The sequence below is a fragment of the Phaethon lepturus genome, unplaced genomic scaffold, assembly GCF_000687285.1.
Source record: "Phaethon lepturus isolate BGI_N335 unplaced genomic scaffold, ASM68728v1 scaffold40844, whole genome shotgun sequence".
Lineage (NCBI taxonomy): Eukaryota > Metazoa > Chordata > Aves > Phaethontiformes > Phaethontidae > Phaethon > Phaethon lepturus.
In genome coordinates this window covers 15,332-28,515 of record NW_010534800.1, presented here as the reverse complement: position 1 = coordinate 28,515, position 13,184 = coordinate 15,332, and the positions used below count along the sequence as shown (strand labels likewise).

The following is a 13,184-nucleotide window of genomic DNA, read 5'->3' as shown; positions in this document are numbered from 1 at the left end:
GTTCACAAGGCCAGCAGGAAACTAACTGGCGGGGGTGTGTGTGTGTGGAAATAAAGGGTAAAAACTTTTCCTTTGTCCTCGAGATCTGAATCAACCGACACAAAAATCAGAGTAGCACAAGAACAATCACATGGAAAGGGGGAAGAACCTCACCCTTCAGCAGCAAGCTGCCAAATCGTCTCCTCTAACTTCTCTAAGCATATCTAATGTTTGGATCGTCTCTAATTTCCCAGAAACCATGAAAATTACTCCACAGCCAGTAATCTAGGATCCTTTAAGAAAGAAAACAAATATTGTGCAACTATTCAGATTCCCAGTTATCATCCCCCAAAGATAAAATTTTGTCCTTGGTGTAACACATGTGGATGGTCAAAACTGAAATTAGCCATCAGTAACCAAGCAGTGGGGAAAAAAACACCCCAAAAATCAAAACCCAAACAACTCAAGAGGTTGAAAAAAAAAGCTAAAGTGGAAACATTCTAATAAATCATTGTAATAGAACACACATCAGCTTTAGAAGTTTAGGAGAACTTCAATTACTCCTTTGGAGCATAATTCAGCACTATTCTGGCTTCCTTATTTCAAGGATATAAGTTTGCTGTAGCCTCTATAATTACACAAGAAATGATCTTGCCAGGGTGTGAACTGCCAGCTCCATCTTCAAATTTAGTCTGCCAGAGTAACTTGATTGAATTGATGATGTGAAAGAAGGAGACTTGCCAACAGAATTTGAGGATAAAGATTATACACCTGGTTACAGAAACACTCTAATTCTTTTGTATTAATTTCACTATTCCTTCTGTTACTATTCTTCTCTATTTGAACCGATACCACCACAATAGTCTTGAGTACCCTAGGCAGAGAAAAGTGGTGTGCTGGAATGGTTGAAATCTTCCACCACACACAGTGATTTTTACATACAAGTCTTTGCTATACCCAAGTCACTGGGAAAAATGGAAACTGCAGACTTCAGAAATCACATTAAGATTTACAGGGGTTATTGGAGCTCTCAGAAGACACCTCAGATAATGCACAGCAAGCCTGAAAATTGTCTTTTGGATGAATGTGAGGGCCCCAATAGCTAGATAGTTTATACTAGAGACATTTAAATGATTAAATGCTTAAATGATGGACAAATAGAGAATAAAACTGAAAGTAGATATTGTATATGATAAATGAGAGCAAAAACCCCCCCATAAAACATGAAGAAGCTGAGATAAAGATCAGAAAGAAAACTACCAGTGCAGAGCAAGAGTGAAAAGCTAGCAATGAAGAAACAATAGTGGACAAGTAAAAGAAAATTCTATCTACACTTATTAGGTAGAAATGTTGAAACGCATAGTTTTTGAGTCATTAGAATTTGGCTTTTTTAGATCACATTTTCCCAAAATTTTGCCCCATCAGACTGAAATCACTTTACTAAGACTTTCATCAGAGTAAGGCAAAAGACACAGCTTTAGAACCTGGCACTAAGCCTTTCTTTTCAAAGAAAAAGAAAAAACCCAAAGGGTCACTTCAGTGTCATGAGCCCTACCTCAGCCCTCTGCAGTCACTGAAAACAACTCCAGTGACTTCCAGAGGGCATTGCACAGAGTCGCTCGTGCCAGGAAAGAGACACAGAGTGCTTCTCACATGTTTAATATAATTACTCTTTAACATAATTACTCTTCCATCATTTTGCTCTACTTTCATTGTGAGGTACTTGAACATAGTTTGAGATAGCGAGGATGACAGAATTTTATTCCCTAAAGTCTTCTCTTGTTTTTAGAGTTTCTTACATACTGTAATAGCACCGTTGCAGCTGTTTGGCTCAAACAAATAAGGCTTCTGGAGTAAGAGAATGCCTTTCCCTTGAGAGCAGCAAGCAAATGCTGTGCAGAAAGTGAGTATCATTATTAATTTACAATTATTTCATAACTTACCCCTTATATGCCAGCCTGTTTAAAGGCCTCCTTTCTTTTCATCATGAATGTGATGTTGGATATTAGCTATAGTTACAACATCTAAAACTAGATTTCACATTGAAACATTCCATTTCTTGTGTAATTTTAAAGCTGTAACAGTGTAAGTTACATTCTGTAACATGAAAATTATGCAGAAAGTTAAAGTTTATGTAACTTCTAAGACCAAATTTCTGTCATAAAACATACTTGATGTGAGCAGATCCCCACATCCTGCAAATTTTTTACACACAGGAGTAAACTTGTAGTTTTCTACTTCCTCGAAGTACTCCTACAGCTGTCAACAGGAATATCAAGGACAATATTACTCTTGATAAAGCATTTATCCCTGCATATTACACCCAAACACACCCAACAGAAAAATTTAAGCAGTCTTATGGAACCCACCCGACGTTACTAGATAACTTCTCACATCAGCACTCTGCAATCAGTGCAACTACACCACGGAGCAATCATCTGTGGTGCAAATAACTATTTTCCTATTTAATTTCAAATTCACCTTTTAACTACACAAACCTAATGGTTTTCAATTTTTCCTCCGTACACATTACAAGCAAAAAGGCACTGTGGAATGTTTATCTCTTATCTGGATATTGTCATCTTACTGTCTCAAACTTCTTAAAACAAGCTTTTCGCTAGGGAGGAAATCAGTCAGCATAAGACCTAGTGGGGAAACCCTGCACTTGCTCAATGTCTATGGCTCTTACATAGTTCCAGATGTTCAGAACATTAATAATGCACTAACTCAAAACCTCTTTTTGAAACTTTAGAATGTGCAAATTGCATTAAAACCTCTTTGCCCTCATTAATGGTATTGTTACAATCCCAGTACTCTGGAAAATGTTTTTTGGCATTTCTTTAACTTTGTGATATTGCCATTTACTCATTTTAACAGCCAGTACTCAAATCTTAATGCTTTTAATAGGCCTGGCTAAACAGACTACCATCTTTTGTAAATTTATTGAAGTAATCTATTAAATAAGTAAGAGTTGTCTGAAGGCAGCAGGTTTTTTTAATTGATGGCAGGAAAAAAAAATGGGGTTTTTATAATTTATTTACAAAACCGTGTTTCAGGAAAGTTTTAGAAAGGAAAATATTCTGTTCTTTTTTCAGCGTTATGACCAATTCATTTTCTGCGACTCTGACATAGACGACTTTAAAAAAAAAAAATTTCTACCAACCTCATACAAATCTCAGTAATAAAAAGGGTCTGTCTTAAACTAAGAAGAGCCAGACATTCAGAACTAATACTGAAACTGTATCCCTCCCTCAGCCTGTCATATATAGGGGTGGCACATTTATGTCCAGGCCAGGAGACAGTGTATTCAAGGACTTGGTCTTATATCCAATGCAGACACACTGCTGCGTAATGGCAGAAGAGTGCGATAGTCAGAGGTTAAACTGAGGTCCCTCCTGTTTATTCCAAGTAACTACCTAGACCGAACCTGAAGATTCTCAGTCTGTTTGAAAGCAGCACAAGTTAGATCTATTGCCATGCTCTACACTGCTCATGGAGTTAACTGATATTGGTAAGACCTGCTCACCTGAAGTTGGGTAATACTGCCAAGAATGGTATGTCAACAGCATGGTAAACAGCACTTGTCTGCAACTTCACTACAGCTTTCGTTGATATCTTAAACATGGAAAAGGAACCGAGATGATAAACAGAGGTGTTCCAGTCCAAATGGATTTGCTGTCACCCAATCCTGTCTGTTCTCACTGAAGAAAATGTGATCAGCCAAGAGAACAGGAAAAGGGCATGAGACTGATGGAACTTACTCCCTGAACTAGCAGCTTTTAAAATTATGAGATATGTAGAAACTCAAATGTGAAATTCAACATTTATTTTTTGCACGTGACAAAAGTTACTATATATTTATCATTATAACCATTATCATTACCCCAAAATTCTCAAGGAAATCAGCAATTGCAACGCAGCATTAATTGGTCTGTACCTACACATTAATAGTTCTGCCTTCCTAACTAACATAGTACATGGTAATGTCAATTTATGATGAAGGGTATTTGTTCATTAGTAGTAGGATTGAGACTGCCAGATGTATTCAAGATTAGATATTGAATAGTTTGGTCTCAGATTTATTGTACACAAAACTCGTGTACATGCTAACTTGCATGGAAAAGTAACAATTAACTGTTGTTAGAGCTGACTGTATTACAAATATTCACTCTCATATTTAAACTTCAATAGCATCTGTGATAAAGTCACCTAAAATGTATTATTTTCTCGTGGGTTTGGTTGCTTTTACATTATACCCTTAGTTACAAAAGCGCTACTTCAATAATGGACCAGTGCTTTCCATTAGCCTTTTAATTCCTGTTTGCTCTTTTACTTTGTCTATTCTGTTGTTCTTTTCCTCCGTTCCAGCTTCCAATGAAGGGCAGGTGAACAGGAACAAATCTCAAAGCTGCCCCTTAATATGGGATGCATGAGAACCTTCTTTAGGATATACCAGCTAACCTTACTAGACATGTCAGTCTGAAAAAAATGTCATCCACAAGAAAAGTGCTCTAGGAAACAAATACCTTAGACTACACTGTTCCACCACAGTATTTTTTAGTTACTCTTCAACAGCCCCTGGAATCATTGCAGTACACAGCAAAAGCTCTAGACAGTTCAACAATTTGCCAGCAGCTACTGTTTAGTTCTAAGAAAGTTTTGCTACTTTTTCATTCTTCTTCACTAAATTCTCCTACAAACATTAATTCGCTGGAAATTATACATCCAAAACGAATCAATGTTAATGCAATATAAGAAACACTTTAAAATTCTGCATTCATTTTCTTTTCCATTTCTATTATCTTCACTACTTTTGTAATTAACTCCTCATTAGAGGTAAAATTCATATAGCATCATAGCTGTAAACCTCAAACTGTCACCTGCATTTTAAAACAGTAACACAACTGGTATGAAAAAAAAGGAATCTATTTTACAGACATTTGGATACAAATACTTCATAAGGAGTAAGGCAAATAATTTTTAAAATGTAGATTTTGATCATCCAGCCTCTTCTAAGAGGCTCATGAGACAGCAACAAAGCAGTTATTATTTCTATCTTTTAAGGCTGGTGTTTCTTGAAATTCTCTTCATTTTTCCAAGACATTTCCCTCTATAAAACAATTTGATGCAGTATACTGCAAAATACACAGCAACACTGTGCAACACAGTAAAACTGCTATTTGACCACCAAAGTTAAGGCTTTGTAAAACAATGCAGATATAAAAGAAATATGATTAATTTGAATCAATGGAGAACATCTTAAAGGTGTAGGAGAAAACCAAGATTTATTTACTACTTTTTTCTTTCTCTCAAGCGAAGAACACTTATCAGTTTATAAGATTTACTGATGAAAACACTCATTCAGAGCCTTCTGAGCAACTATCTTACTTTAAAAATGTTACTTCCGAGCTATGGCTCAGTGATTAGCAGATACAAATTAACCAACAACGCCACAGGAAAAAAAAAAAGCGCGCACCAGAAAACAAAAACACCAACATTAACATTATTGTCCAAAGCTTATTTTGTAAAAAAGCTACTAAAGAAAGGTCAGTTAATTCATCATGATGGAATATCACTAAAATTTATAAGCATTAGCATTTTTCTCCTTGCTGGATACCTTGACTTTGATATGACACATATTGAATGAATCATCTAAGACGCAGGCACCAGGCAAGATATATCTTAATGCAGACAGGTCAGCGACATGAACCCTAATGGTCCTTATCTTAATCTTGTTTAAAAGCATCTTAGATTTCTGAGTAATCTTTTCACCTTCTGATATTCTCTTTTATAGAGTGTTTTTGCTGGAGTTGCTACTGATTTTCACATAAATGCATTTTTGTTGCATAGCATCACCAGTTTTAGTAGCCCTAAAAATGATCTAGGTTTGCAATTTAGTAAATGTTAAGATTAAGCTTATTTTTAAAAAAGTTAATGTGCCAGAACTCCTATAACAACAATAAAAATTTGTATGTTACTGTAGATGATTCCATTAATGAAAATGGCATCACAGCCGTTCATAACAGACACCTATTGAATATGAAGAAAACAGTGCATCAGATACACATCTCCTCATCCAACACGTTTTCCTCCACTGCATTTTTAACATCAGATATTTGCCATACATATATTTTAAACAGCCACTCTTCCATGAAAAATATGTTTATTCAAACACTTAAGATAAAGCCAAGTTTATCTACCATTGTTTTTTTTGTATTCACACTCCATCTAGTAATTCCAACTTACTGAGAGATAACAAGGTGGCAGACCTTTTCCCACAAAACTGCACTGAGCTCTTTTTGCTACAGCTGCTTTGATTAAAAAAAAAAAAAGGCAAAAAAACCCCAACCACAACAAACAAAAAAACCCAGGGGATGGAGGAGCATAGAGGGAGATAACAGGTGAATTATTTTTAATTCAGAATTTTTTGTAATAACAGCAGTTCATACATTAGGTAAGAAGGTCTTTGGAAAGCACCTTCCACCTGACAGTCTTTTCTTAGACTGATCATTAGGAAAGGATGCAGGCTTACAATGTTGTGGACTTTAAATTCTTAAAACAGTTGAATAACATTCTACAGATTATGTAAGGGGCACTCTGGAGCAAAATATAGAGAAGTGACTACTACCTCTTCCTGGCAGTAGACAGCTTCTACAGATTCTACAGAATCTCCCACAAAATAATATACCTGGAGAAAAGCTAATAGAGAAAAATGCAAGCCATTAATGGATGCTTTTTGCACGCATTAGCACTGGAAGGAGTATGTGACTAAAATGCTGGCTCCTACAGCAACGTACTCTACTGACTTCTATAACGTTCATCTCGGATGTTCTATAAGCAGCACCCAGTCTTCTCATTTTATGATTAACCTAATGTGGTGACATTTAGAAATTTTACTTGCCCTCTATTTATTTGCACATGGAATCTTTCTAGTAGGTTGGTATCTCTTCTAGGTGAGTATAATAGAGAGAAAAAATATCTCATACACTTCAGAAGTCTGAAACAAATCATTAAATTTTTGCCAATTTGTTTCTCCAGCTCTAACATGAACACAGGGGTCATCACTTTCACCAAATATTGTAAGATTACTTGTTTAATGTATGCAAAGCAACCTGAAATTCCAGACAAAATAGGAGAAATAAATATTACTCACAAAAGCCCCTTAAATTCCAGACTTGGAAGTTCAAATGGTATTATTTGTTCTATTTCTGCCATAAATTAATTTTATTTATGACACCGTGTAATGAAGTTCTGAATAACAGGACAAGCAATAAGAGAACACTGCTTGCGTGGTAGCTCTAGGGTCCTAACATCTTTCATCACAAACTCTGTCAGGCAGGGTTCTCAACTTCTGCCTACTGTGGCAGGTGTTACACCTTCCATTCTTTATATTCCCATAGACTGAGGCCAAAAAATGTTGGTTTACCATTCTTACAACAAAAAAGAGCATACACCTGTATTTTATTAAAGTGAAAAAAGTCTATGAAATTCAAAGTGAACCAAAGTGAAGGAAAAGCGCAGTAAGATGCTATTTCTGTCTCTAGCACTCTCCTTATATATAAACAAGGAAAGTAACATACAACTTACTACCTGAATTAAATTAATAATGGGCTTTCCAGAAAAGCAAACTTAATTTTATTTACAAAGCAAACCAATTAGGGATAATTGTCAAAGAGGTTTTCAGGCAAACAGGTAGAAACATGCAGCATGAGTGCTGGAAGTGAGGTACTGAAACAGAGCCACCCAAGAAGCAGGGCTTCTTTTGGAGGTGCAGAACAAAGGACATTATTGCTGAGACACAAATTCTTAAAATTAAAATAGAATGCTGAACTGAAAAAATGCATCTGTAAGTGTAACCAAACTGAAACCCAATGCACATGCCTAAAAAACGTGTGGATGTGGCGCTTCGGGACATGGTTTAGGGGACATGGTGGCGCTGGATTAATGGTTGGACTTGATGATCTTGAAGGTTCTTTCCAACCTTAGTGATTCTGTGATTCTGCAAATTCAAGCTCCATCAAATTACCCAGATAGATGGTACTCAAAGTTCAGAGCATTGCCTTCAGCCTTCCAGACATCTGAAAAAAACTTTATTTTTCACTTATTCCAAGGTTGAAACTCCAATTCATAAAACAGGCTGAGCCCTCAAAAAGTCTGCTTAACTCATAATAGTTAGTGAGGTACATGACCATATGTATTAATCAGATCTTGATAGTCTTGAACAATTTCTTTAATAGCTACATTTGTTGAGACACAGCAATTTCCCCAGCTGAGAAACAGTTTTGAAATGCAAATGTGTATGTAAGCAATATTCTGTATGATGATGAAATAAAAATACCTTTGTTTCCCTGTACTAATATGCTTATGCTTACATTACTCTGTGTTTTCAACATATTAATCTCAGACTCAAAGGCAACCCAATCCAGAATAAAAGAAGAATGAAAAAGGGCATCCATACAAAAATATTGGGAATGTGATTTTAAAATACCATCCTTCAATTGCCTGCAATTTATATTTATCAATACTTTCGCTAGGATCATGGAAGTGTTCCCACAAAGAAAAAAAACCACTCAACGTGTTTAGCGAGGTGACCTTTCAGTAAAACATAAGGGCAGTGGGAGGGGGAAGGGTACCAGAGCTGTCCAGCAATCTCTTTCCTTCTTTATTAAATGTCATTACAAAGTCTCTCTATACTTTCAGTTCAGATTACTATTCTCATACACACTTTGTCAGGTCTGTATACATAAGATCAACCATCGCACACTGTTCAACATTTAGTAAAGTGATGACGATAGTAAAAACTGAAATACACTCCCATTACAATTCTTAAATAAATTGAATGCAAAATTTATTTTCAGATTGTTAACTTTGCATATAAAGTGCAGAGTTTTGAGAGTTAGGTTCAATAAATTTATAGTCAGTAATCTGCTTTTTTCAGTGACTGCACATTACCTGGTCTAATGTGGTCACCTAATGGTTACTGTCAGTAATTGCACTGATGACTGTAATTCTTTATAGACAAGCAGCAAAGAAAAAACCCTCACTTTGCAGCCTCTTCAGTTAAATAATAAAACTAACATGAAGGTTTTGTAAAAAAGAAGGAATCTTGTTTATTTTGTTTTTTTAAATATTCTCTGCTAAAGAACCTTAGAGATGAGGGAAATGGTCTGAAACCTTTATTTCCACCATGCTGGGGATTTTGGGTTTTCTGCTTTTTTGAGAGGTTGTTTTGTTTTGTTTGTGGAGAGGGTTTTTTAAAATAATAAATGATGGCTTAAATGCAAAAAAGTCACTCTTCCAAGCATTACAAGAAAAAATGCGCATGAATTACAGAGTTATATTGCAGGTTTATATTCCTGTTCCTCAGAGCTGACCATAAATAACAGTAAGAATAACAGAGAAGAAAGCAGAACTTCCGTGAGGAACAGATTAACCATAATTAGATATCTGTTGTCACTGAAATCAGATATTACATAGTTTGAAATTGAGAAATTTGATTCCTTTCAGCCAATGCCAGTGAGCAATTCCCCACAACTCAAGAAAAATACACTAGAATCTCCAATGCAGTGCAATGGAACAAGAAACAAGGAAAGAAGAAAATAACTGGCTGAATACTGCATTCAAATCGCATACAAAGAACGTGCAAAAACATTCTTGCTGCCAAGTGAAAGGAAACTTTGTGTGTATAACATGTGCTTACATGGAGGAGACTTATTTACTTATAATTTCAAAACATTCAGGGAAATGATTTAAGAAAAAACTACAGATCAGTGACTTTTTGTTTGGTAAAACTAATCGAAACAATTGTACTCATTAACTAAGATACAAACACCTGTTGAAAGCAAATACGAACATGCTTTTTCAAGAAAACAAACTTGTATGCCAGTCAATATGAGATCCAAGAAATTACAATATATTTACTTTATAAACATTTATATATGTTGATGCATAAAGCAAAAGATTACATGGTGCATTTTCAAGTAGAGTGTGTGTGTTTTTAGAGGAAGAATATAAATTAAGATTACCTTACCTTATAGGATGGCAAAAAGCACAAAATTCCATGGCCAACTGTTTGACACACCGAAAGCAGAAGCGCTCCCACCTCATCTTGGAACTCAAAGGTCTCTGTATGCTGGAACGTGGCACACAACTTCCGACCATTAGGGCCTGCTCCAATGGTGCCAACCCAAACCTGGTATATTTCATATTAAAGAAGTTAATTCTAAAACAGTGACACAAACTATATTAAATTACATAGGTTAAATAACGAAATTTTAAATGTGAAGGAAAATATTGAGATATATTTAAACAAACTGATTTCGGTACTTAAAAACAGAAGAGAGTGTGCAATAACTGATACAAGATGGGTACTACCAAAATAGCATGACTTCAACTTTTCCAGTGGAGTATCTGTCTAAAAATTGCCCCCTTTTTCATTGGAAAACTTACTTTACAATTGCATTGATCTAAATAATAGCCTGTTCTATAGCCTTCTTTTTACTTACAGAATGGGTTCATCATCATTTTTATTTGCAAATTATTCTTTCTTTTACAATAGGTAAAACAGGTCAGCATTACACCTCAGGAGAGGAAACAACGCTGCAGAAGTTTACCTGTGAGTTCTGAATAACATGATTTGCCTCCAACTGAATAGAAAACTTCACGCCAAGCTCTGAAGAAAATGAATCCATTGGCGAGAGTGTACCAGATGTCAGAACAATTGTTCTAACATCACTTAAGTCTGAAAAAGCCTATGTTGGAGGAAAAAAAAAAAGGAACTTAGGCAATCAATACAATCACTTTAAGGTCTTTTATGTATTCATTATCACTCAAATTAGTTAAGGCATTCTACTTCACACTCAGCTTACCACAGCAGGATTCAAGCACCAGAAATTAAGCACGTGGACTGCGGTTTTCTGCCGCAAACTCCTTTTATGCTTGGGTCGTGTAAAGAAGGCACTTGTATCTGAAACATCAGGTTGGTTTTCATTCATCCAAGTGTAAGTCTGCTGTAGAGCAACTCTGTAGTCATCTGCATACCTATGTAGAGATACATAAATATCAATAAAAACTACAATTAAGCAATCAGACCGCAAGCATTAAGCTCATACAAAGCAAAGACAGTGTTGCTACAATGCATTTACAATTTCAGTATAAAAAATAAATTTATACAGTATATTGCCTAAAAACAGGAAAGCTGTGGACCATGCAGTGTGTAAAACAGCATTTGCTAGAAGTAGGTGACCCTGCTCAAGATTTAAAATTTCAACAGTTGCCAGTTTCCCTTTCAGAAAAAACAGTGAAACTTTAAAATAATTAATATTTAAAAATAAGGCTTAAATCAGAATTTTTGAGCAACTGCTGGCATTAGTAGTCAAGATATCAAGACAGCCAAATGATAAATGCTATGTAGAAAAACAAAGCCCATGCATATTTAACTTATTACACATAACCTTCAAATAAATTTCTTCAATATATGAATTCATCTATGAATGCAAAAAATAATTTGGTAGTGTTTAAATTCTTCCCACATAAACAGATTTTTCCAAAGCTTTCTAAAATGTTAGTTTTCCTCAGAAGCCAGGCACCATAACTGAGGCATTGAACAAATTATAAAGGCAGTTTGGCAACACAGCTGACTTAATCACTTAAACACAGCTCAGGCTATGTGTTTGCACTGACCTGCTATTATCTTTAAAAAGACATAAAAGAACCATGAATAATCCTTTCAGCACAATCTGAGTGGCAGGGCTCACAATCGGTATCTCAATAAGTTCCTCTCTACCAAACACTGCTATTTTTTCTTCTTTTTCCAGGACAGTAGCAAGATGTTTCTACAAGAGGCAAACAAATTCCACATAAACAACATCCTAAGTATCTTCTCAGAACCAAAGCTAATACAGATACAAGATTATCAGCACACTGTTTTAAAAGTTCACCTAAGATACCTGTAAAGTTAGACCAAAGACAAAATTGGAATGGAAAAGTAACTCTTTTCAAATATTTGGCTTACACAGAGAGATAAACTTGAAAACAGTGTAAACACATTTCAACAGTCAATAAAAATTCAGATGGATAGAACAGACAAAACCACCAGTGACTCAATGGTTCAATTTGAATAATTGTACATGATCTGTTCTATCCCTTCAACATTGATTCTCCACAAATTCCAGTAGCTCAACTGGATTGCTCCTGGTTTTTATCAGGTATCATTTTCAGACAGCTTTTCAGTATTGCAGTAAATTAGATGATCTCTTAGCATTTAACTTATGTGCATTTTAAGATGTTTAACAACATCAATATTATGTACTCTGGTACTTCTTTATATAGCATACAACATTACCTGTAAAATAGGAAAAGTAATACCAGTTATTCCCATTTTGTGCAAAAAGGTGAGCATTTCTTTTCCGCTCCAAACCTTACAGAAGGTTTCATACTCTCTTTCTACTAGTTCACTAGACCTCTCCTGTAACCAGCTGTGAAAGACAGAAATCAGAAATCATTTCAGTAGAAATTTTAGAGATTTAGAGATACTTTGCAGGTACAAAACAAAAACAGACCTCAAAAACTGCACCAGACTTCTATGACGATGATAAATATTTTACTACATCTAAGTAGAGAGAGAGATTCTACTCTTCCTTACACCCGTTTTTGACTGCTGAACTAACTTCTGCAGAACTGCTCTTGATGCAGCTCACTGAAGTGAGAGGAAAACTTGTCCCTATACATCTATATTTTATCATCATACAATCTCTTTACAATAAAGAAAAAGGATTAAAATATAGTATGTTCTTATGATGTAACATGTCAGGCTCATTTAAGAGACATTTCTGCTGTAGTTTTAAAGCCACTCATTATTCTGATGCCAGTTGATCTATCATCCCTGCCAATTGCAGGCTTTCCTATTAAGAACAAATCTTGAGGCATGAAATGAGTACTTTCAGTATTTATTCACAGTAAGGGAAGGCGGGGCAACAAAAAGCATGTATTTTAACCTACCTACAGCTATTTGTAACTCTGCTACAATTTGAAAACTAAGCAGAATTGCAATTGTACCTACAATGCAAAATGTGATAGGACTTCCTAAAAATATGATCTAAACGTGCAGATCATCTAATTTGTGCCAGAGCTAAAATTTTCTGTAACTGAATGTGTCCATCATCCCTGCAGTATTACAAGACCTTCCCTCCGTCTAGAAAAGCAGA

General features: G+C 35.4%; 1 protein-coding gene across 1 annotated transcript in view; it reads right to left on the bottom strand.

Moving 5' to 3' along the window:
• The window catches only part of BRIP1 (BRCA1 interacting protein C-terminal helicase 1), a 60,156-nt gene that overhangs the window by 33,145 nt on the left and 13,827 nt on the right, over nt 1–13,184 (bottom strand). The window contains exons 9-13 of the mRNA XM_010285615.1: nt 12,323–12,455; nt 11,662–11,813; nt 10,848–11,019; nt 10,593–10,730; nt 10,010–10,171 (exon numbers count right to left, since the gene is read on the bottom strand). Coding sequence (XP_010283917.1) covers nt 10,010–10,171; nt 10,593–10,730; nt 10,848–11,019; nt 11,662–11,813; nt 12,323–12,455 — 757 coding nt within the window. The remainder of the gene's footprint in view (nt 1–10,009; nt 10,172–10,592; nt 10,731–10,847; nt 11,020–11,661; nt 11,814–12,322; nt 12,456–13,184) is intronic.